The sequence below is a fragment of the Colletotrichum godetiae genome (assembly GCF_030913485.1).
Source record: "Colletotrichum godetiae strain CBS 193.32 chromosome Unknown BDP55scaffold_29, whole genome shotgun sequence".
Taxonomy (NCBI): Eukaryota; Fungi; Ascomycota; class Sordariomycetes; order Glomerellales; family Glomerellaceae; genus Colletotrichum; species Colletotrichum godetiae.
The window spans coordinates 44,120-68,456 of record NW_026851277.1 but is presented as its reverse complement, the minus strand read 5'-3'; the positions used below and the strand labels follow the sequence as shown (position 1 = coordinate 68,456).

Below are 24,337 nucleotides of genomic sequence, written 5' to 3'. Positions count from 1 at the left end.
AAGAAACCTCGTCCTCAATGTGAAAACAGTCTCAACATACCTGAGGACTAGGATATGGTCATCTCTAGGGACTGATACTTCGTCTTGAACGAGACTTGATCACCGACGAGAGACAACCACAGCAGTGTGAGCCGTTGAGTTGATGCAAGGTGGTGTGGCCAGCAGTCGAAGGTAGATTGGGATTGGGTTCTATGATTCCCTCATTCTGCATCTACTACCTAGTATCGTGCCCACCCCTTTCCTTTCTTGGAGTCATTTTGCTTGAGCCCTCCATCTATTTCACTCGCCCATGTTCTTGCATTTCTCTTCTACACACCAGTCGTCTCTAGTGCTTTCTCGTTTCGGGTAGCAAGTGGATCTCACCCTCACATACACTGCCTACACAAGATAGTATATTGAGCACTCATATATTTAGAAGTTCTTCATCCCGGCTAATGTGAGCAGTGTTGTGTGTAAGTGAGCAATAGCTTCGACAGAGTAATAATGCGCACATTCACGTCACATGCCAAGATACCAAAGTAAATCATAGTGAGCAGCAGTCAGAGAATGTAATTGTGTACTATGGGTGTCGAGACACAGTCAAGCACCTCAGATACAAGTGAAAGGCATCAGCATCAGCATCAGTTAACAGCCTCTCTTCATCGCCTGTCCATCCTGCCTCCGCGGATCTCTGTTTTGACCCTCGTGGTGATCCCAGATTCTCTCAAGGCAGCAACCATTTAGATCTCCTCGCCATCGGCGCGGAGCTCGGCCAGGTAAGCGGCGTCGTCCTCAGGTGCGGCCGAGGGGGTCTGGGCACGCTTGATCATCTTGTTGAGGAGCTCATCGGAGCGCTTGACGGCGAGCATCAAGTTGCGGCGGGCAGCGGCAGGCGTGGTGGTGCCAGCCATCTGGACAGGGACGATACCGCCGAAGGGACCGGCACGCGCAGCGTTCTGGCAACGAACCAAGCAGACGTTGCTCTGGCCAGCGACGGTACCAGTGCAAGCCTGGTCGGCAGGGATGGCCGCCTTGAGGGGGAAGTCGGTCATAGCACCATCACGGTTGCGGGAGTTCTGGCCCGGGGGAGTGGTGACGACGTTGATGTTGGTCCAGGTGGCTCCGGTGGCATCAGCGTTGATCATGCAGTCGTAGGGGCCTTTAATAGGTGTTAGTTGAGGGCAAAGCAGCAAGAGAGTTCGAGCGAATACTCACCACCACCGTCGCCGTTGACCTGGTGCAGAGTCATGTCGACGGAACCGCCAGCAGAAATCTGGGGAAGCATGGTGCCGGTCTCGGCCATCATGGCCTTGGTGCCGGTCTCAAGGTTGTTGGTTCCGGCTCCAACAGTCTCGCCGAAGGTATCGGCAGCCTCGCCCTTGAAGCGAGTGCTATCGGCCTGGAAGGGATCACGGCGTGTTCCGTCACGGGGAGTGCTGGAGTCGATTCCAAGAGCCATGCCCTGACCGCCGGCATCACCGGTGGCGCCGATGATGGCAGCGTGGCCGGCAACAATGTCGGCAGTGGCCAAAAGGCCGATGGCGAAAATGCTCTTGATGGAAGACATTGTGATGTGAGAGAAGGTAAGTCCTGGCCGGCAGGGATATATTATACAATACAAATGATTGGAAGGAGAGAAGTGGTCGGATAACTAAAAGACTGCTGAATGCTGGATGGGGAAGAAGAATACGAGCGGATTGAGACCGGAGGTTAGATCGTCTTTATACCTAGGCACGCTAGGTTGGCAGCATCCCTTTGGGAGTAATCGGCCAGTAGATGGTAGTCTGTCTGATGTCGAGACGACGCGCATGTCTGCATCCCGTTACCCTTACGCGCCTTAGTGAGACTCCGGAGTGCTTCTCCTACCTTCTCCTCTGATACTCGGAGGACGTTGGTCGAATTTCCATCCGACATCCTAAACCGCCAAGCCAAACATGTTTTCGCAATAGAGCCTCAATGCGAGATCCTGGGGTGGTATCACTACAGCCAAAGGAGCGTGCACATGCACCGAAGTACCTTCCACGCGGCTGTTGTGGCTCGCTAGAAGTTGTATCCACATAGTCGGGCTGTGGCAAGGCCACGAGCAGAGCCTCATGCGAACCTCGGGCCAGGGGCGTGTGCAACATGAGGCCGCCATAGCAGGGATGGCCGCAAGGTTCCGGAGTTGGTGTGGCCGAATGTCAGCTGGAATAGTCCGAGCCCGCGACCTTATTTTGACCCAGTCTAGATGAAGGGGGTTGGCGAGTAATCATATGCACCGTCCACCTAGTTGAAGGTACGAACGACGGTATTGCCATACGCAGGAGAATGACCTGCAATTCTACAGTCCATGTGCATGGAGTCGGTCAGATAGAGGCAGTAGCTCGCCCTGACGGAGAACGGCTTTCAGCCTGTCTATGAAAAGACAGTAAAGACTGACGTTGTGAATGTATACTGCAACTAGCCCGTCGTTGAAAGTCCCACAGTATTCCATGAGTGAAATCGACTGGGCTCACAAGCTGGCGAAGCACGGGATACACGACCTAGCCAAAGATTGCTGCTGGGTTACATCGGAGTTAAACAGTACCAATATGAACCTAACAAGGATCTTGCTGGCCTTGTTTTTGTTCCCCAAGACCAAGACAAGCATGGGGATTGTGACGGCCCGGCCAGCTGAGGGCGAGGCAACTGGGGGCAAGGCCATGGTAATCAGGCCTGTAGCGATAGACCTAGCAAACAAAGACCATGCCTCGTGCGTGTTTGATGCGGAGATGTACGGCTGTTTCGATCCACTGAGCGGGAGCGTCCAAACCGGATCCAGAACACCGGAGTACGACGTGATTGTTGCAAGGGGGATGTAAGAACGAGCCCAGGAGTTGGTAGCCCAATTGGATCGAACCTGCAGTCAACTGCGAACGCACGGGCAGAGACGATCTACCACCATGGCGTGGATAACCCTGAGTAGAAACCCCGAGTAGATACTCATAGCCCAGTATAGCAAATGCATCAGTAGGTAGACAGCGTGAATGGAAAGATATGTTGTCGACCAACGTTGGAAAAAGACAGCATATGCAGATGGGTCAAACCGCTGCGGCTGACAACGGCGAGAGACCACGCACGCACAGATGGCTGGTGAGGCAGTACGAATTCGAGTAACTTGGCCTCTGCCTAAGCCAGTCGGGTCGAGCCGAGTCGAGTCAAGGTCGATCATGAGCCGCGCACAGGTTCAACGGCTGGCAAACCGGCAAGTCATGCAGCCGATGGTAGGACACGCGTTAGAAGCTGCTGTTATACAGTGCCGTAGCGCGGTTCAATGCTAGTCAAAGCGAAGGTAAGGGACGATGACCCTGCAGTCTCCTAACGCTCGTCACGATGCAGGGTTCCCAGAGGGCACCAAGCATCGAGCGACGGCCACCAAGGTAGAGGAATCGATGGCAAAGGGGAGGCTACTGTGGACTATGGCGGTTGCCGAAAGCACCTCAAGATGTTATTTCTGTCCTGACATCTTTCAGTTCTTGAGTCATAGCCATGATGCCTGCTTGTCGCACTCAGGGGAGAAGAAACGTGGAGGTCGTAGTCGTTCCATGTACGTGATAGGGAGGCGCGGCAAGTGCTCTCATGCGGCGATTGCATACCCACCCAGACAAAGTGGCCAGTAGCTAACAGTAGCTATGCCGGACGAGGTCGGTTGCACATATGTTGGCTACCATGTGCAGCGCGTCGATGCGGGAGCAAGCCATACGTGCATAGAGGCACCTTCGAATCTCATCCTTTGCAGTTGAATTCGTATACGATAGGCTGGAATTCCAGGAAGAAGGTTCCTGTGACGTATCAGCGTCAAGCCACTATGTAGACACGCTTGAGAGTCTTACCGGGTCTCACACAAAAGGGTGGCCGTTAGAGCTAGACGTGCCGCGGATTACTAAGAACGAGATGAAGTTAGAGATGGGTCTTTGCCACCCGCATATGCTACCAGCACGCACCGACCAACGGACGAGATGCTTTCGAGTATTGAAGTCGCTGACTACTAAGTAGACAGCAAGTTCACATTCTCAGTGCGATTGGAAGACGGCCCGGAAGATGAGTAACGGATAAACGTAGCAAGGTACCAGGTAAGGTCAGGCAAGGTAGGTGGTTGGCAAGGGCGCCGAACCTAGTGAGACAGGCATCGTTTGGAACAGGCGGCGTGGGCTGCGCACCGATGTTGTATGAAACGAAGTTGCCAAACCCATGATTGCGGGGCCAATCGCATGGGCCTTTCTCTTGTATGCGATAGAGCTAAGGTACGGAATCGATCCCGTTGGCTTTTCCTGCAAGGCCATGGGAGACAAACTGCCTCGGATCGTTCCGCCAGCCGGTGACAACGACAGTGTGATGTATAATCCTCGTAGGCCAACCAAAGGGGAAATAGGCTGGTGACGGTAATTGCCGTGCCTAATCGTACACAGTCAAGTACTAAGGTAATGCCAGCGGATGATCAAACAGAAGGACAATCAAGGTTAAAGATGGGCGGGAACGTGGTGGACGGGAACTAAGCCTATCTTGGCCAACCTAGTGCCATGATCATGCAATCCCCTGGGGAAAATCTCCCAAGTAGTCAAGCAGGGAGAGGTTTGGATCTGCTCCTGGCAAGATCTGGCGGGAGATGGACCTCCATCGTACCTAGTATCCTAGCCTTGCCTGAATTTCAGGTCCGCCAGACGTCGTATCGCTAAGTGATGGGTTTGGGGCTGAAGCTGACGGTGTGTTTTGGACAAGAGGCCCTCAAGACCCTACTCCGTACACGACGGCAATGCCCAACCACCCTCGTCGCCATGCTTTGACAGAGGGTGAGCAACTGTGGAAATACTTGGTCTTGCAAACAGTTGGGCATTTCACAACCCCATCTCTGTCCGCGCGAGCCTTATCCCTGAACGATCAGATGACATGGGAAGCTTAGTTAACAATAGCCAGAGCCAGGTTAGTTAAATAAGGTAAGCGTGATAAGGTAGTAAGGTAAAGTCCCGGTTGAAGTGCAGAGACGATGCAAACCAATTGGATGAGGTAGGAAGGAAGGCCCACTTGAGTTTGGATACTTTGAAACGACGTCAACTCAGACTCTGTGTGTTACATAATCACTCTCGGGCGATTCCTTACGTAAACATTCACATGGGCAACTCCTACTCTAATTACTGAACGAAGACTCATTGTTAGCCACCATTGCCTGCCAGAGTTAGGTTTTCGTCGGTGCGTTGCACACCTACTTCCACCCTCTGGCACAAGTTGCAATTCCTTCCTTTTCTCTTTTTACTATCGACTGAAGGGATTCAAAGCAAATAACAGATCGGTTGGTCTAATTGCAGAACCTCCCTCGGCTAACTACGTACCTATGGCAAGTTGTGAGTCAAAATCCTAAAGTCATCATGGCTTATTTGAGTACATCACACATATCGCCCCGAAAATGAGCGGTAATTCAAGCCAGCATCTTAGTGACCTTCGCACCATTTGTCCCCAATGATCCATCTTTTGACACCAAGTCCTGACGTCCTTGCCTTGACTCATTGTTCTTCACTCACGAATACTCATCTCAACTTGTCGCCGCCTGTCTCATCTCATCACCCTGACGCCCTGCGCCAACCTTACCATCAGCTAACCGCGCACCAGCCACTCGTATCGACTTTTCATCTTGAGCTCACCGTTACCTCGAACCCCGGTGCGGCCTTGCATCATACAGACCCTCTCTCATGTTTGCAGCCCGAAGCTGTATCCACAACACCAACCCACCACTCATCAACTTCCTTTGACGATCCTGGCACTTAGGCTGCTTGCCTTAAAGCCTGTGCTGCACCCTTGCCGTACCTCATGCAACCGCGCTTGTGCTCGCGCCTCCGCCTCCATCACCACTGCTACCACCACCACCACCACCACCACCCCAGCTAGTCAAGCTAGAGCTGCTTCTGGAGTGAGACCAGAAGGACTCTATTTCGAAACCAAAGGATTACGGCCCATGGTCTAACGCGGCGCACGTTCTACCCCTCGACTCCCTTCACTGGCGCATACGCCGACTCGACACCTTTCAACTATCAGGCCTGTCGTGTCATGCTACGTGCCTGTGCTCGACCTCGATCTGTCTCGACCTGGAACCGCTGCTCGGTGCCGCGCGCATCCTTGTACCCTTACCTCATGAAGAGGAACTTTGATGCGTTTGTGGGCCGTCCGTCTGCCTCTTCGCCATCCAAGATGACAACCCCCGTTGCTGCCGCGATTATCGAAAACTTTACCACTGCAAGTGATCCCCCAAAACTCAGTCTTACTCCCAAAGAGCAGCAATTGAGGGACCTTTTGGTTGATGTTGCTGCTTTCATCGATGGAGCCGGTCGTTCACCTGAGCCCCTGGTCCTTCGATGGGCTGGGGGCTGGGTTCGTGACAAACTCCTTGGCATAGAGAGTCATGATATTGATACCGCCATCAATGCCATGACTGGCTATGCCTTTAGTCTGGAGCTGCGCAACTACTGTGCTCTGGAAGAGCATACAAGGAAGCACAACATTGGTCCCGATGATATGGGCAGCCTCCACAGGATTGCTGCGAATCCCGACAAGTCGAAGCATCTCGAGACAGCGACCACGCGCATGTTTGGTCTCGACGTCGACTTTGTCAATTTGCGCAAGGAGACGTACACTCAGGACAGTCGCAATCCTACAATGGAGTTTGGCACTGCCGAAGAAGATGCCCTGCGCCGCGATGCCACCATTAACGCCCTCTTTTACAATTTACACACCGGACTGGTCGAAGATCTGACCGGAGGACTCACAGACATGGATTCTCGCCTGATCCGCACACCTATGGAACCTTTCCAAACTTTTACAGACGATCCTCTCAGAGTCCTGAGGTTGCTCCGCTTCGCCAGTCGTCTTGACTTTTCAATCGACCCTGCTGCCACTGCGGTCATGGCCGACCCTCAAGTTCTGGACGCTCTGAAGCTTAAAATCAGCCGCGAGAGGGTTGGTGTCGAGATGGAGAAGATGCTGAAGGGTTCGTCTGCCTGTGCTTAACTTTCTTGATGAATTTCTCAACTGACCTGTATGGTTTTGTGCTGGAGCAGGTAAGAACCCACACATGTCTCTGGACCTGATTCGAACTCTCAATCTGTACGAGGCCATCTTCACGGATTCCAGTGAAAGAGAAAACCCGTCCCCAGACCTCTCCAAGTGGAGATTGGCCTACGATGTCCTTGACAGCCTCGCTCATGACAAGGTTCCGAGATCAATCTATGACGTTCTCGTCACATCCGACGAAGCTGCATACTTTGCGTGGAATCTGGCTGCAGTTACCCCGTACTCCCACGTAAGAGAGGAAGTACCACTACCAAAGGCTAGGGGTACCGTGCCTCTTACTACGTTGGTTGCCCGGGAAGGCATCAAGGCCCCTAACAAGCTATGCGATGTCATCACTGCAGCATATCGCCATCGCGCTGAAATTCTTGGTATGAAGCAAGGCTTTGGTGCCGGTAAATCTAGGACTACCGAAAGGAGCACCGTTGGTATGGCGATTCGCAAGTGGGACAGCCATGGAGGCCACTGGCGAGTCCAGGTACTCTATGCCTTACTTGTCGAGGCCATTGAAAAGTTGCCATCTGACTCAACCACCGGTAAGCACCCCCACTTTCCTACTCACCGTAGCTTGTCTCTGGAAAGATTGCTCATTCCGCCACAGATAGGAAGGAGTTTTTTTCAGGCTGGCAGCGGTTCCTGGACCACCTTGCTGATCTGGATGTCATGGACGCACCTTCGCTGACGCGCCTGGTGGACGGCCGATTGCTGGGAAAAGAGCTTGGTGTTCGCCCCGGTAAGTGGATGGGCCAGGCCTTGGAGGTTTGCGTTGCCTGGCAACTTTGTCATCCAGACGAGACTGAGCCGGCTGGAGCGATTGAGGAGGTGCGACGGCGAGCACTTGAACTGGGGATCGAAGGGCTTCCTACATGATTAACACAGTTGGGCTTCGCACCATTTGTCGGATGAAGACTTCGACCTGCTCGGAGCTTAGAAGAAGAAGAAGAAGAAAAGAATCTGTCTGACAAAGGAGTAACGGCGAGGGAAAGTTGTTTCAGGGCAGGCAAAAGTAGATGAAGGATCGGCATGAAATACCCGAATAGACCAGTTGATTGTTGAAGCCAAGGGATTATTGCTAGTAAAAGTATTCGTTGAATACTTGCCCTCTCTCTTAATGGGGGTCATTCCATATCCATTTCTCCTATCTATCACGATGCGGTCCTCGACTGCCCTCCTACGTACTTTCGAACTTGAAAAACATTGGAGAAGCATGCTCAGTGCGCACAGTTTGTGATACTGTATATGTACTGTATGACCACCCACCCACCCGGAGGCCGCACACACTAATTCCACTCTCACTGTGCCCGCCTAATGCTGTTACTGAGAATCAGAGAGACACCAACGTTGATTCACAATTAGCCACCTACCTAGGCAGACGAAGATGCCAGGCTACTGGTCAACAAATCTGTCACACGATCCGCAGACACCACCGTCCACATTCGCTTGGCCTCACCATCGCTCGCTATGCTTTCCGACGTGGTCAAGGCCCTGCAGCGAGCTACCTCCAGCTCTGTTGAGTTCAATGTCGATAGAGGTTCGAATTTTCCCACGGCCAAAGCAGTGCTTCACTGGATACCAGAACCTGACACAAGTCACAGATTTACCAGAACGATATACTGTTACCGACCTCGCAGAAGACTTCTCGAAGGTCGAGCATTTGGTGGGTTTGACCTATTCACCCACTCTCATTCGTCTTACACAGTTACTCATTGCCATTAGCAGCCACAAGTCGACACTCTCAGTGCTCTTGCGCTCTGTCTCAGGAATGCCGACCGCATCGACCAAGGGGCACAAGACCAGGCGTCCATCAGACAGCTTTCTAGCCATGCACTGGGCCTCCTGAGACACTCTCCCGGCTCGCTGCTGAACAATGACCCAACGCTTGCGGAGCAGGCGTTAGATATCTTGAGGAGTCTTGTCCTCAGGTTTTACCTATCACTTGACGACCAGAATCTGATTGCCATCGCTGCATACACCGATCGCAACGAAACCTGGACGACCGTCGATGCCGAGATTTATGCCAAAGAGATCTTGAGTCATTCTTTGGATGATGCCCAAAAGCATGCGTTCATCAACTCTGTAGTGCTGGAGCGCTTTATTCGGCCCATCTTCTCACGGACAAGCTCTAGTCGCATCACTTCTACGGGCAGGAAGGCTCATTTCGCCGATGACAGCCAGGACCGCTTTACTCCTGGCGTTTTCGCTGATACCGATGACGCGAAACCTTGGAAAACCACTCAAGTCCACGCCATTACAGTACTTTCCTGGGCTGTGGAACAAGCTGATGTTGGTCACGCTTTCAACATCGGGTAGTCATGTTCCTGGAACGGACGGCTAACACCCAATTCTCTACAGGATGCGTTGGTCGAAAAAAGCTGGCCGTTGTTCACTCCAGTTCTTCTCGCTCTCTTGGACGACTCGGACACGAAGTTCAAAGCAAGGGGCCTTACCATTCTAGGCGACTTTCTCGTTAAATGTCCAGCCAAGGTCCTCGTCCAAACCGGCCTGGGTGACATTTTTGAACAATCCGTCTTCCCCTCTCTACTCTCCCTGCCAACTCTGACGCCCGAGAAAGAGTCTCTCATGCTACTTGATCCGGCATATGGTGCAATCATCCAGCTTGCCAAGATACAGTTTCCTGGAGCGAGTGACAGAGATAAAAAGGACAAACTTCTTACTCGCTTGCTTAGGGAGGGGGTTTTTACAGGCTATTGGCAAGCGTCCGAGTTTATTGGAATTGTTCAACTACTTGCTCGACAAACGACTTCCATCGTCAGCGAACTCGGCATCTTTGCCACGACACATTTGAAGGCAACTCTATATATCTCCAGCATGATTGTTCGCTTGCTGACTCTTACATAGGAGCTCCTGTCCATGGTTTCTGCAATCATGACAGACCCATTCCTCGCTTCTCATCCTAGCAGCATACAAGCGGCCGCGCAGGCATTGGGTGCTATCATGGTGAATTGCTGGCCAAGAATCTCAGACAAATCACACGCAGGTGAAGTGCTGAGATCGATCAGTGTTTGTTGGTTGAATGTGCTCAATGAGCATACGAGCGGGCCGGAGAATGCGGCGACTGAAGAAGCTCTAGCTGAAGTCTCCAAACTTACGCCCATATTGCGCGCCATCTTTGCAGCGGCCGATCTGCCTCTGAAGCCTTACGTTTCGGCATTGCTAGCTGTGGAACCTAGACTCGAGGACTTGTTTGGGGACCAGGAGGATGGGGCGGTGGTGGCAGATGAAGCAAAGAGCGGACCTGACCTCAATCAAGTGGCTGCTGCTTGAAGAATGACTTGCCTCGAAGCCATTTCCTATAGGCCTTGTATCGCTTCTTCTGAGCATCCTCCTCGGTGACAGTAAGAGGATTGCTGCCAACCTTGAGCAGCTCCGCATATACAGCGATATCCTCCTCGGTGCCGACAGGCGTTATTGCGTCACTCTGCCAACTACTCTGGACATAGTGCTGGTACTCAGATTGGTTTTCTGCCTGGATCGTCTCGGCCGACACTACTAGCGGCAGGCTTTGGGGATGGCTGATGTACCGCTCGTAGTCCTCAGCCTCCTGCTGGCTCACAGATGGATTGAGGGACTCGCTAACAGCCTTCGTGAAGGTCCACTGAGCCGCTTTCGTCTTCTCCTGGGCCGTGGGCTTGATCTTTGACAGATCTTGGGGCTCTGCATGGGTCTCTTTCATGATTCCGTGGTGCCCAGTCACTCTATCCTGCATTGGCTGAAGCCAGCGGTGGATAGAGATCCCCTTGCCGCCTGCCGTACGATCTGATATGACCGATACAGCATCAATGTCCCGAGGGGACTTCAGGTCTTGTGGGTCGACGATTGTCACCTCCTTCTTGGGCTTCTTCTTCTCATGGGCGTCCATATCAGTCTCGTTGCGAACCCGGAAGGGACTCAAGTCATACCGTCCATCTTGCGTGGATTTGAAGGGTATGTACTTGATGGTCGAGTTCATTTTGTAGGGAAACATTTTCAGAAATGACGAGAGCGTGGATGGGCGGTAGTATTCAACCCAGTAATCATCAAAATGGGATACTGGCTTTTTCTTTTCCTCGCCAGGAGGCGGTAAGTAGGGCGGGAAACTCCTTTCCTGCAGGTTCTCGGCAGTATACCAGTTGATGTAGTTTCGCTTCGTCTTCTCGGACCAGGCACGCGGGTCCGCGTGATGAAGGTAGTAGTCAGTCGCGAGGTCCCACAGCATTGGCTGCCCTTGGGCAAATATGTAGTTGCCGAGGAAGAGGTTGTAGGCCTCCTGGCGCTGTCCATCTAGGAAAGAATTGTTGTAATACCTCTTGAAGCTCTCAATCATGTCGCGAGAATGACTCGTCCACTGATTGATCTTGCGGTATGTCTCCATGGTATTGACGAGCTGGGAGCCGCCATACTGCACAGCAATGGTGTCACCATGATCGTGATACATGTGAGTAAAGAGATTGACGGCATCTGTATCGTAGTTTATGGAAGTGTCTTCGAGAATGCCAAGTGCGTGAAGCTGATGGCCTAGGGCCCTTTTCCCAATGACGAATTGTGCGGCATTGGTTCGGTCGAGGCAGTCTATACAGTTGGTTCGGGCCACGCCATTTTGAACGCTGGTTGGATACACCTTGCCGTCGCCGTCGTGGAAGAATCCGGTTGTGGTGACGACGTCCTCAGCAATGCGTTCCAGTGTACCTATGACGTCCTGGTCGCGACTCTTCGCCGCTCGACTCATATCCCACGCCTTGTGAATGATCTTGCGACCTTCTGGTAGGAACTGGTTCAGGTAGTTGATTGCATTTGTGTATTCCAGCAACAGTTTGGACTCCCGTGGCGTCCGTTCTCTTGCTTTGACAAGATTCAGTACGTAGATGGGAGCGCCGTAGCGCTCGAACAGGTTATCGAAATGAAGGGCGGCGGCGCTGTAGAATGGATCAACGAGGTTTAACTCGATGGGTGGTTTTGGTGTCACGCCCGTGTTATCCTGCGTCCAATATAGGGGGATGCTTCCCCGGTGCTGAACATAAGAAGTGTACTGCGGGCTAGAGAAGAGCCTGTGACCCGGAGCATGGAACGAAGTTGTCAAGGCTTCTGAAACTACTTGCTCTGTCTCGACATCGTTTGCAACGTAACCCTATTCGCAAAGTGTCAGCCGCATTACCAGGCGAGGTACTAGCCGGGCAAGCTCACGAGGTCGTTGGCCCCCCGTTTGAGGAACCTTGCACCAGCAAAGAAACGAGATCGCCGAGCAATGATAGTAATGTATGCTGTGCGTCCGTATATTGATAAGGCTACGATGCGCAGTCCGTTAGATATCCATTTGTCCGAATCGCGGCAGTTGCAAGTACTCACCAGCTTGGTCAATGTAGCCGTGGATGATGGGATGACACCAGTCAAAGGGATCCTTGAGTGCCTTGATGGCTGGCTGCAGCAGATGATGGTTCCAGACGAACATGCCGTTGAAGTCATTCATGGCTCCCGGAAATCCACGCGCAAGCGCTTCGCGCTCCCTCGTGAGATTGTGCTGCAGCGTGCGTGTGATGTCGTACGAATAGCTGTAGTAGAATGACCTAGTAAGATCCAGGTTATTCAATATACCCAAGAACCGGGACTCTTCAGTGTTGCGAACGTCGGCCTTGAATCGATTCGGTGTCAGCGGCACCAACTCTGTACCATCAACTTGGTATATGTAATGTCCACCGATCATGGCCACTGTGCTCTTCTTCGTAATTAGGAGCATGTAGTACGGTCCAGTGAACTTGATGAAGCCCAGCAGGCCCCAAGCAGTGCAACGCAGTTTGATACCACCCGTGCCTTTGTTGCCGTCGTCGATGGTATCCAGTAACTGATTCATTTCCTTTTGGCTGTAGATGATCTTGTCGTCCGTAATGCTCAGCTCCGAGTCATCTGTTGTTCTTTCAATCTTAAGAATGCGGTATCGCCTCTCTGTCACATCTCCCCCGACAATGTAGTACCGCGTAGCTGTCTCGTACAGACTGAACTTGTGCATCTTTCGATCGAGGCGATCTGGACCCTTTTCATCATACGCGTCCGCTGCCCGGGCTGCAGAGTCGGGACTTGACGTTCTGACAAAGGGCTTTGCGACCGCGGGCTCCTCGTCGACGTCATCCTCGCCGGCACGGTTCTGCGTCGCGGCATCTGAGGATAGAGCTTTCGCCGTTTCGTCGTTGTTGAGAAGTGGAAATACTGGTGAAAGATCTCGGCTTGATTTGCCCTTATCAGCGTCGCTGGCGAAGGGAATAGGAGGGTTCGAGTCGCGGGAGGCCGATCTTTCGGCCATCTTGAGATAAGTGGCGCATCACTGTCAAGGACTATTCTGGGGAGGTCGGGTGATCGTTGCGAAGTCGCAGGCGGCGATGTGGAGGTACGGGTTGTTGGAGGGAAAGTCTTCGGTGTGGTGCTCACAGCCGGGTGACGTCACAGAAGCCTAACAAAGTACGTTAAGGAGGACTAATGATCATGTTGTGGTTGATTTGAGCCAGTAGGTGGGAAAAGGCTCCATATGACTAGGAGTTTTCTTTTATCGGTTTTAATATAGCTGAAAGGCCATTTAATGCACTTCACTCTATTTATTATTTAATCTACCCTATTAATTATGAGGCGGTGCTCGATAGATGACATACAATATAAGTATGTAATATAGGTAAGTATATATATACATATGATGAAGTTATTATATAGTCGGTTTTTCCAAGCTTAATAAGTATAAAAGATTAACCTTAATGAAGTTCATATTTAAAAGAAGTTACATAATATATAATATAATAAGAAAACTAAATATATTCTTATAAAAGGGGGCGCATTTACGCAATTAATTAATTAACTTAGTTATAATGTAGCTAAACGCTTAACGATTTTTTAGTTTAATTAAAGCTAGAATAAATCTTTAATCTTATAATAGCTTTATAAAATTAATAGATTCAAATTTATATATTAAAGTAATTGTCTTTTTTATCTCTTTCTTAATTGAAATATTTTTATTATTATAAGATCTTATAAGGGTGCCTAATTTACGGGCACTTAACTAGGCCTAACTTAGCTATAAGACTATAGCTAAGACTCAATATAGCCTAGCTACAAGACTATAGCTAAAGCTTAATAAATCTTTAATAAAGCCTAATTAAAAAAATTTAATTATTATAATAACTTTATAGGCTGCGTGGCTTAGTGGTGTAAGTTAGGCTATACTCGTATATACTTATTTAATTTTTAATATAAAATCTATAAGTACCCGGTTCGAGCCCGGGCACAGTTATTATTTCTACCGCTTATAATTAGCGACTATAAGTAGGTAAGTACGTACTTATATACTCTATATATATAATAGGGCGGCTAGCGCTCTAGTTAATAGAGGCTAACCCCTCTAATAGTATATTTAATACCTAGGCTATAAGTATAATAATATATAATTTATATATATATATACTATATTTTATATTATATAGTATATTATATAATATGTTATATAATTTAAAAAATATTTTAAAGAATTTATATATATAATAAAAGAGCGGAGTAATAATATATACCCGTATAATAATCTAATAAAAAAAGTAGGCCGAACTAATTATTTTAAATAACATTATTTAGATATAGGCGTAATATAATTATATAATAAAAAATAAACTATATTAAATAGGTTTTCTAGAAATCTATAGTATATTATGTAAGTGTGTGTATGCCTAATTACATAAGCTAGAGAAATAATATATAAAGAATAAGTACTACCCTTCTATATAATAACTTTATGAAAATATTAAATTTAAGTTTGTTTAATATATTAAACTTACCTTTTATATCTTGCTTGATTATAATATTTAATTATACTTTTTTAATTTTTTAATTTTTATAAATTAATATAATTAGTATAGAATAAAAATGTAGAATTAATATACCCTTAGTAGAGATGTCCGCCGGGGTATTAAAATATACGATATATTATATAACGGGAAAACTAGGTATATTATACTATATTCCTAACTATTAATAACTTCTGCCCGACCTTCTATTATATAAATTCCTTTTAAGTTCTAGCCCTATACCTAAACGGCCAACTTTACTTACTTTAACGTATATAAAACCTTCTAATATTAACCTATATAGGTAGCTAGATCTAGTATAATAGTTTCCTTCTCTATTAAGGTCCATAAACCTTTTAAATAATTTTTTGAATAATATAAAGTATCTTTATAAAGTTAATTTTATAAAATATAATTTTAAAGTTAATATTGAATTATTAAATTTTAATATCGTACCTGGTACGGTTATCTTTAACGTTTATAGTTTTATTTAATTAAATATTATATTTTTAAAAGATATTATATTATTTTATTAGTATACTTTTATAAACTATAATAATTAAGGTATTAAACAGGTTAAAATTTCGATTAAGCTTAAAAGGGGTAGATATATATAGGGCGATAAATATTTTATTAAAATTTTAGCCTATTAAATAACGACTTTAGTGGATATTATTATTTAATAAGTTTATTTAATAACGTATATAATAAGCGAGTAGGCCAGACAAGCGAGTGGGCTACCCAGCCGCTATAATACCACCTATATTATTATAATACGCATTTCTCTATTAAAAATAATAATAATATATAATAAAGATACTTAATTAAACTTAGCGGTTTAGGCTATCTAAAAAGACTAAAACTTTAATATTCGGGCTATAATAAAGATCTATAATATTAGCCGTATTACTTTAGGCTATAAATTAAAGGGAACGTTATTACGACGTAATAATATACCTAATTTACGGAATTTAACACTATTAAAAAAAAGAAGCTAATTAAGTATATTCTTGACCTAAATATTAGATCTTTTTATTTTTATTTTTATAATATTAAAGAAATAGTAAATTAATTACTTATTAATTATAATATGCCCTATATTAATAAGCAATAGGTTTCGAACTTTATAAAATAATAAATATAGTTATAAATATATTATTTTTATAAATATAATTATAAGAGGGCTTAATATAAAGATCTAGACGTAATAAATACATAGTTATTATTTATAACGAACATAATTACGAAATATAGTATCGTAGACTTAAATATCTATAACTTTAATAAAACTGGCTTTATAATAAACTAGATCTTAACTAATATAATTATAATTAATATTAAAAAGCGTTTAAATATGAAAATAATATAGCTTAGTAATTATAAATAAGTTATAATTATTTAGGCTATTAGTTTATCAGGTTATAATATTCCGCTATATATTATCGTTATAGATTAATATTACCTTTTTACTTAATATACGGAATCTAGTCTCTTATATAATTAGGTTATTATAATATTTAAAAATAGATAAATAATAAATAAAAGAGGCCTAGATTGGGCTCGGTATTTTAAACGGTATATAAGACCATATAAAAAGGGTTAATATTACCTCTTTATTATTAACGGATATAAAAATTATTATTTTATAGATTTTAAGCTTTTTTATAAAAAGAATAATATTATTATTTTATATATACTGGCTTATTTATCTTATCTACTCTAGCCCTTAGATATTAAATATTTTAGGCCTTTAAAAACGGTATATAGTCGAGAAATTAAGGATAAGATACGTCGGGGTAATATATATATTATTAAAAAGGACTTTTTTCTAGCGTTTTATAGGGCTTTTATATAAGTAATTATAGAAAAAAATATTTAGGGAGGATTTAGAGGGGTAAGATTTATACCTTTAAATATAGAAAGTATACTTTTAAAGCTTAACGTAAAGTTATATACTCTAATACCTCTACGATCCTTCTTAATAATACCCCCGGTATAGATTTTTTAAATACTAAATAACTTAATTAAAATATCTTTATAGTTATAATTTATTAAGAATAAAATTACTTATTATTAAAATAGCTCCTTAATTTTAATTATTAAAGCTATAAAGTATTTATTTAAGGGGGCTTATAGGTTTATATATTAGATTACCTTATTAAGATCCGAGAATTAGATATTTTAAGAGGAAAATAACCTATTTAATCGACGCCGGAGAGTTAAAAAAAACCGTCTTTAATAAGGAGGAAGTTTTATTATAATTAAGGAAGAAGACCTTTAGTTATAGAGAGAGGTTATAGCTTAAATAAAAAAGGAAATATACCGGAATAATAGTTACCGACCGAAGATTAAAACGGACTAATAACGTATTACGACCCAATATATATGACTAAGACTAGGGCCTACCCCGTAGGCCTATAGCGGCTATAATATACTATATATATATAAGGATATTAATATAAGAGTCACCTTAACGGAACGGAAGAATTATAAATAAGTTATATAATAATAAAAAGGACCGACGGACGATAAATAATTTATAAATAAGACCGATAAAATAAAAATAGTCTATCTTTATAAAACCGATATTATAATATCGGTCCCGATTATAAAAGAACTATTTAAATAGTATATAGGACTTATATATAAGATAGATTTAAGCCGGGCTTAAAGATAAACTTCTATAGCTTCTTTAATAATTAACTTTATATCAGATTTTATAATTATTTTTAGCTATTTTTACTAAAAACCTTTTAATAAGACTATGATTAATCACTAAAGCTTTTCCTATTTACGATTTATAAATATAGTTTTTAAAAAGCTATTTTACGATTACGATATTATTATTTAATATCGTAGCTTTAATTTCTATTAATATACCTTACTATAACTAATTAAGTATAATACTTTAATTACTCTTATTTAGTAAATCAACCTTATAAAACTAACTAATAGTAAGAACGACGATATCTTTTAAAGCTACCCCGTCTACCTTTTTTAACGACTTTAACGGTAAGGCCCCTATACTTACTAAGACCTTAGATAAAGAAATGAAGGACGTTAAAAACTCCGAAAAAGAACTTGATTTTACCCGTAAAGTCTATAACGACCTATAAAGGAAACTTAAAAAAAATAATTCCGATATTACTAATATATAATAAATATTTAATAATATTATTACTCGGCTTAAAGTTAAAAATAAGGAAGTAGCGTATTTTATTAAGGAGGTTAATACCCTTTACATTACCGCTAATATAATTAATACCCTATAAGAAGGACGAGAGAAGTTTAGACTTAATTTGCCCTAAATATTTAATAGAACCCTTAAATAACTTAAAGGATTCCTTATATAAATTAAAGCCTATTAACGCTTTTATAAAATTAACTTTAAAGATAAAGTCGAGAAGGTTATTTATATAGCCTCCTTTTTAAAAGGTAAGGCTCTTATATAATTTGAACCTTATCTTATAAACTTTATAATTACTAGTAACTAAAATATACTTAAACTAGAGACCTAAAGTATATTTGTAAGACTATATAGGTTCGAAAATATATTCCTATCTTTATTTTAAGAATTTAATAAAGAACGATAATATAAACGAGAGCTTATTAATCTCTATTAAAAGGGGGTAGCCTTACTCTATATTATAAAATTTAGACGTATCTACTCTAAACTCGACTATTTAAATAACGCTAAGATCTTTATATTCTATAAAGGACTTAAAGAGGAAGTTAAGGATAAACTATTTAAATAAAATAGACTTAAAGAATTTCTTAAATATATTAAACTAGCCATTAAGCTCGATAACCGCCTATATAAATAAAGAAAGGAGAAAAGGTAAACTCCCTAAATAAATACTAGAAAACGCTACTAATTACGTTTTTAAAAATAAAACTATCCTAGAAACTATTAATAATAACCCCAATAACTAACGTCTTATAGATAATATAGTAGACTAATAGACCTTAATATTATTAATAAAAGACCGGTTAAAAAAGAATTTAAATATTATAATTATAATAACCTAGGACATATAGTATAAGATTGTAAATAACCTAAAAAATTATAAAATAAACTAAGAACTATTAGTATAGCTATACAAGGTACGCCTAATATAGATAACGAAATTCTTTATAAGTAACTTTTATAAACCGGATATTTTAACGATAATTACCTAATTTATTAAAATAATAAAGAAGCCGCGAAGTAGTACTTAAAGGAACTTAGAATATTCGCTATAATAAAAATTTAGGAGGATAAGGATAATACCCGAACCTTAGCGATAAATTAATAAGTACCTAACGTTAAGCTCCTTTATAAAAATAACGAATAACTAGAAGATATTATTAAAAACAACGAGGTCGTTCCGGTATTATTAAATATCCTTTTAACTATAATAAACAAAAAAATAAACCTTATATAATTTAATAAGGTTATAACGGAATCCGATAAAGAAAAATCGGATAAAGACCTTATTTTAAAATAAGGAATTTAGGATTAGAACCCCGAATAGTTTATAGGCTAAAAATCACTATATAACTCCAACGAACTTTATAATATTACCCGACGACGTACTTAAATAGAAAATATTAATAAAAACCTACCTAGTATAAATAATTCTAACTCTAAAGAGGAAGACTAAGAGATAGAATAACCTAAATAAAAAAATATTTATCTATTTTAAAATAAATAATTTATCTTATTTAAAAGAACGAATAATAAAATTAAAAATAAAAAGATATTATTAATCGTTAACGATGATCCTATATTAATACTAGACTACCTACGATATAACGATATCTTTTAAATAGAATATCTAATCGACGATTATTATTACTATTATTATTAAAAAAACGATAACCGTTATTACTTTTACCGGTTTATAAATAAAAAAATTACGAAGGTCTATTTAAATATAGACCTCCCCTATTAGACTATAAATATAAATAATAAGAATCTTATTACCTTCTTACTAGACTTATATTACCTAATAGAATATCTTAATAATACTAGAAAGGATTAAGAAACGTATTTACAAAACGAATATAAAGTCCACTTAACCCCTAAATTACGAAAATAACGACTCTTTTAAAAAGATAAATAAAAGAAACTTTAAAGAACTAGCTCGTTTTAAAGAAACTTAGATAACCTTACCGTTAATCTTTAAAATTATCTATATAACCGATATATTCTAAATACGTAATTTAATATTCGAGTATTTAAAAAATATAAATTGTTTCTTAGGGGGAGAAACCCTATTAAAAAAAAAAGAAACGATATTTAAGATATTATCGACGCCCCATATTCCCTTATAAAGGGATAGAGATATAGGGACTTATAAAGAAATTATAAACGCCTTATTAATAAAGAATAAGTACTAGCTTTTAAGAAACTAAAAAACTAAAAATACCGATTAAATAAGGATAACGAAAGGCGAAATAAGAAATAAAATCCCTCGTAATAATTAGAAAAAATAGAACCGACTACTATATACTAGATATTTATATTTAAGGATATTAAATATGCACTATAATCGATAATAGCGCCTAAAGAACCTATATATTAACCCGAATAATAAAGAAATTCGGGATTAAATAAAAAATAAAGAAAAAACCTTATTTTTTTTAAACGTTTAAAAGAAATCCGATTTAATATAATAGCGGATATATATTTTAAAAGACTATACCCTTTTAAATAAATATTAACGACCATTTAGGACAAATTACCTATAACATTATAAAAATAAGAATTAAATACAACGTGATTATAAGAATTACCTAATTAAAAGAATATAACTTATAGATAAATTAGAATATAAGCTAGTTCTAAAAGGTAAGCTTAATTACTAAACGACTTAATAAAAATAAAGGTTTAAACAAATCTCAAATAACACCTAATAAACAAATATAAACTAAATATATTATTTATATTAAAATAGTAGAGCCTATTAGGATATTCGTACCTAGTATAAACGATCGAGGATCGGGCCGACTCTAAATTATACCCAAAGAGTACCGGATATATACTAAGCTATTTACTTTAAAAAAAGAAATAGGACTCCTAGACTATAATAATTAGGATATAGAAATCAAATTAAAAAAAGGAATATAACTTAAGTTCTTCCTATTTTATACCTTTAATTAATAAAAATAGAAAGAATTTAATAAGCATATTAACTAAGCCCTTATTAAAGGATATATTAGACCCTCTAACTTACTAACCGGAGCATTAATATTCTTTATATAAAAAAAAAACGGAAAACTATAATTAATAATCGATTATTAAGGACTTAACTCGATTACTAAAAAAACTATTACTTTTTACCTTTTATTACGGAATTTAAAGATTGATTATATAGAGCCTAATAGTTTACCATAATAGATCTAAAAGGGGTATTTAACTAGATTCGGATTAAGGTAGGAGATAAATAGAAAACCGTATTCTAAATATAACGAGGACTCTTTAAGTACCTTATAATACCTTTCGGACTTATTAACGTACTAGCAACCTTTTAAATAATAATTAACTACGTACTCCGGGAATATATCGATATTTTTATTATCGTTTATATTAATAATATCTTTATATTCTTTCTAGACCTCGAAACATATAAAAAGCACGTCTATATAGTATTCTAGAAGCTTTAGGACGTAAAATTCCTTATTGAACTAAAAAAATACGAATTTTTATATATAGAAAGTCGATTTCCTAGGCTATATTATTATATTTAAAGAAATCTATATATAGAAATTAAAGGTCGAGGTAGTTAGGGACTAGCTTATACCCTTTAACGTTAAAGACGTATAATTCTTTTTAAAACTCGTTAACTTTTACTAACGATTCTTTAAAAAATACGCCAATATCGTTAAACTACTTAATAATTTAATACAAAAAGATACCCTATTTAATTAAAATAAACGATACCAAATAATATTCGATAAAATTAAGGAATTAATGACTACGGAACTAGTTATTATAATCCCGAACCTTAATAAATAATTTAAAATAAAAACCGATATATTAAACTTCGCTATAAGAATAATCCTTAGTTAATAAGACGAATAAGGACGACTATATTTATATATATTTTACTTTAAAGTATTTTATAGAGCGGAACTTAATTATTAAATCTATAATAAAGAATTAATAGCTATTATCGAGGTATTTTAAGAATAGAGACTATAATTATCTAGTATTAAATATAAAGTATTGATCTATACGGACTATAAAAATCTTATATACTTTACTACCTTTAAGAACCTAAATAAATAATAGGTTAGATAGTTAGAATTCTTATCGGAATATAGTTTTAAGATTATTTACCAAAAGGGATCCGAGAATAATAGAGCGGATACCCTTAATAGAAGACCTGACTATAAGGCCGAGGTCCCCGAGGAAATATAAATAATCCTTAAATAAAATAACGACAGTAGCTTTATATTTACTACTAAATTATTTATAATAGCTAAAAGGATTAATACTAGCCCGATTAGAAGAATAACCCTTAAGCTTATTATAAAGATATATAGTATATAAATATACAGCCACTAAGGCGTCACAAAGATATAAAAACGAATTTATTAATATTATAATAAAACTATAATTAAAGTAAAAGTCGCTAAAATAATTAAAGATTATAATATCTATAAAAAAAGTAAGAATAGCCCCTATAAGCCTTATAGAGAGCTATAATTACTACTAGTACTAATAACACTATAAAAGTCGATCTCTTAGGACTTTATCGTTAAATTACCTAAGTCTAAGGAACCCTTAATAAATATATACTACGATAATATCCTAATTATCGTTAACCGACTTACTAAATACGCTTACTTTATATTATATAAAGAAGTAAATAATACTAAGGAATTAGCATATACGTTTTTTAAAACAATTATTATAAACTACGGACTATTTAAGGAAATTATTTCTAATAAAGATAAACTATTTACCGCTAAGTTTTAGAGATCCCTAATTTCGTAACTCGGTATAGATTATAAACTATCGACCTCTTTCTACCTTTAGACTAATAAATAAATAGAAAAAATTAACTAAATTCTTAAAATATATTTACGTTATTATATAAATTATAAATAGAATAATTAAGTAAAACTCTTATTAATAGCTTAGTTTATATATAATACCATAATAAGTAAAAGTACTAGAGAATTACTATTTTAGCTTAATATTATTTATTAACTAATCACCTATAATAAACTATATAAAGGACTATAGGTAATAAAAGCCGTAATAAATATAAAAAGGCTTAAGGAGATCTAGGTAAAGGCCTTATAAGATCTTAAGTTTATATAATAATATATAAAGAAATATACCGATAGATTAAGGATTAAAGGACTAACCTTAAAAGAGGGGGATAGTACCTATCTCCTCTATAGAAATATTAAAACGAAACGGCTAAATAATAAAGACTATAAAAAACTTAAACCTTTTAAAATTATTAAAAAAGTTTTAAATATTAATTATAAATTAAGACTCCTAGATACTATAAAATACTACCCGGTATTTTATATCTTACTTTTAGAGCTAATACCTCGAGGCTTATATATAGATAATTATATTATTATAGAACTAAATTAACTAGAATATAAAGTTAAAAGAATTATCGACTATAGAGTTAGGAATAAAATACGAGAATTCTTAATTAAATAGAAAAACTATAGATATAAAGAAAATATATAAAAACCTATTACGAACCTCTAGAACTTTTAATAACTTTTTAAGGATTATTAAAGGACGGTATTAACGGGCCTAGGGATATAAGCTCGTTACTAATCCCGAAAATAAACTAGTCTACGTTATTAAGAACCTATATAAATAATAGCTCCTTAATTATCTTATATTTATAAGTATCTAACGTAGACTCTAAAATATTAAACTTATCTACCTCCTATATCCCTTAATAAAAGGTCTTAGCTTAACGTTTATATACTAGTTTTTAGGTTTTTTAAATACGGGATAGACGATTGATAATAATAGTTATTAATAACTAAAAACGAGTTAACTCTTTATAAAGCTTTAAAAGCTCCTTACCTACCTTCTCCTTTTTTTTATCTTACTCTCTTTATTAAATATTAAGTTTTTAAACTATAAAGAAAATTAAAAAAATATAAATAAAAGGAAAAGAACGAACTTACAAATCGAAGCTACTAATACTCCGTTATAAGGCTTTTTTACCTTAATATAAATCTAATAATAAAAAGAACCTTTACTAAACCGATATAGAACCTTCGCATAAAAATAGCGAATATAAGGTATATCAGTAACTACTAAATAAACCTCGATAAATTCTAAAAGTATAAGGCACTTACGATCCTTTATCTCTATTTTTTTAAATTTCGTTTTTAAATTTAATTTTTTTATATAACCTAATATAATATTAATATCGTAAACGATAAATAGATAAATAACTTAACTAGCCCTAACCTAGGCTATGGATATTTATTTATAGGTT

At 39.7% G+C, this 24,337-nt stretch overlaps 5 protein-coding genes and 1 pseudogene across 6 annotated transcripts; 4 read left to right on the top strand and 2 right to left on the bottom strand.

Annotated features, from left to right (window-relative positions):
* Positions 1 to 719: 719 nt before the first annotated feature.
* On the bottom strand, positions 720 to 1,546 carry BDP55DRAFT_555718 (uncharacterized protein; the record flags this gene model as incomplete). The annotated part of the gene is made up of 2 exons (XM_060569516.1): positions 720 to 1,138; positions 1,195 to 1,546. The coding sequence occupies 2 exons, from the start codon at positions 1,544 to 1,546 to the stop codon at positions 720 to 722; spliced, it is 771 nt and encodes a 256-aa protein (XP_060427697.1).
* Positions 1,547 to 5,163: 3,617 nt separating this feature from the next.
* On the top strand, positions 5,164 to 5,866 carry BDP55DRAFT_668923 (uncharacterized protein). The gene has a single exon (XM_060575264.1). The coding sequence runs from the start codon at positions 5,452 to 5,454 to the stop codon at positions 5,755 to 5,757; it is 306 nt and encodes a 101-aa protein (XP_060427696.1). The 5' UTR covers positions 5,164 to 5,451; the 3' UTR covers positions 5,758 to 5,866.
* Positions 5,846 to 8,198, top strand: BDP55DRAFT_668921 (poly A polymerase head domain-containing protein). Its single transcript, XM_060575263.1, has 3 exons — positions 5,846 to 6,973; positions 7,044 to 7,589; positions 7,655 to 8,198. The coding sequence occupies exons 1-3, from the start codon at positions 6,037 to 6,039 to the stop codon at positions 7,921 to 7,923; spliced, it is 1,752 nt and encodes a 583-aa protein (XP_060427695.1). The 5' UTR covers positions 5,846 to 6,036; the 3' UTR covers positions 7,924 to 8,198.
* A 374-nt stretch (positions 8,199 to 8,572) lies between these two features.
* BDP55DRAFT_555569 (uncharacterized protein) lies at positions 8,573 to 9,912 on the top strand (the record flags this gene model as incomplete). The annotated part of the gene is made up of 3 exons (XM_060569502.1): positions 8,573 to 8,710; positions 8,773 to 9,336; positions 9,406 to 9,912. 3 exons carry the CDS (start codon positions 8,573 to 8,575, stop codon positions 9,910 to 9,912), a joined length of 1,209 nt encoding a protein of 402 aa, XP_060427694.1.
* Positions 9,913 to 10,315: 403 nt separating this feature from the next.
* On the bottom strand, positions 10,316 to 13,345 carry BDP55DRAFT_695119 (SAC family polyphosphoinositide phosphatase; the record flags this gene model as incomplete). Its single annotated transcript, XM_060577429.1, has 3 exons — positions 10,316 to 12,178; positions 12,235 to 12,335; positions 12,397 to 13,345. 3 exons carry the CDS (start codon positions 13,343 to 13,345, stop codon positions 10,316 to 10,318), a joined length of 2,913 nt encoding a protein of 970 aa, XP_060427693.1.
* An 873-nt stretch (positions 13,346 to 14,218) lies between these two features.
* BDP55DRAFT_t215 lies at positions 14,219 to 14,320 on the top strand (annotated as a pseudogene). The gene has a single exon. The product of its transcript is annotated as a tRNA-OTHER (tRNA).
* The last annotated feature ends 10,017 nt before the right edge of the window (positions 14,321 to 24,337 follow it).

What these genes read in the sequence shown, in the direction of transcription:
- BDP55DRAFT_668923 (XM_060575264.1), top strand. Translation starts at nt 5,452, where the DNA reads ATGATCCATCTTTTGACACCAAGTCCTGACGTCCTTGCCTTGACTCAT.
- BDP55DRAFT_668921 (XM_060575263.1), top strand. Translation starts at nt 6,037, where the DNA reads ATGCTACGTGCCTGTGCTCGACCTCGATCTGTCTCGACCTGGAACCGC. An exon ending in GATGGAGAAGATGCTGAAGG is followed by an intron (nt 6,974 to 7,043) that starts GTTCGTCTGCCT and finishes GTGCTGGAGCAG; the next exon opens with GTAAGAACCCACACATGTCT. An exon ending in GCCATCTGACTCAACCACCG is followed by an intron (nt 7,590 to 7,654) that starts GTAAGCACCCCC and finishes ATTCCGCCACAG; the next exon opens with ATAGGAAGGAGTTTTTTTCA.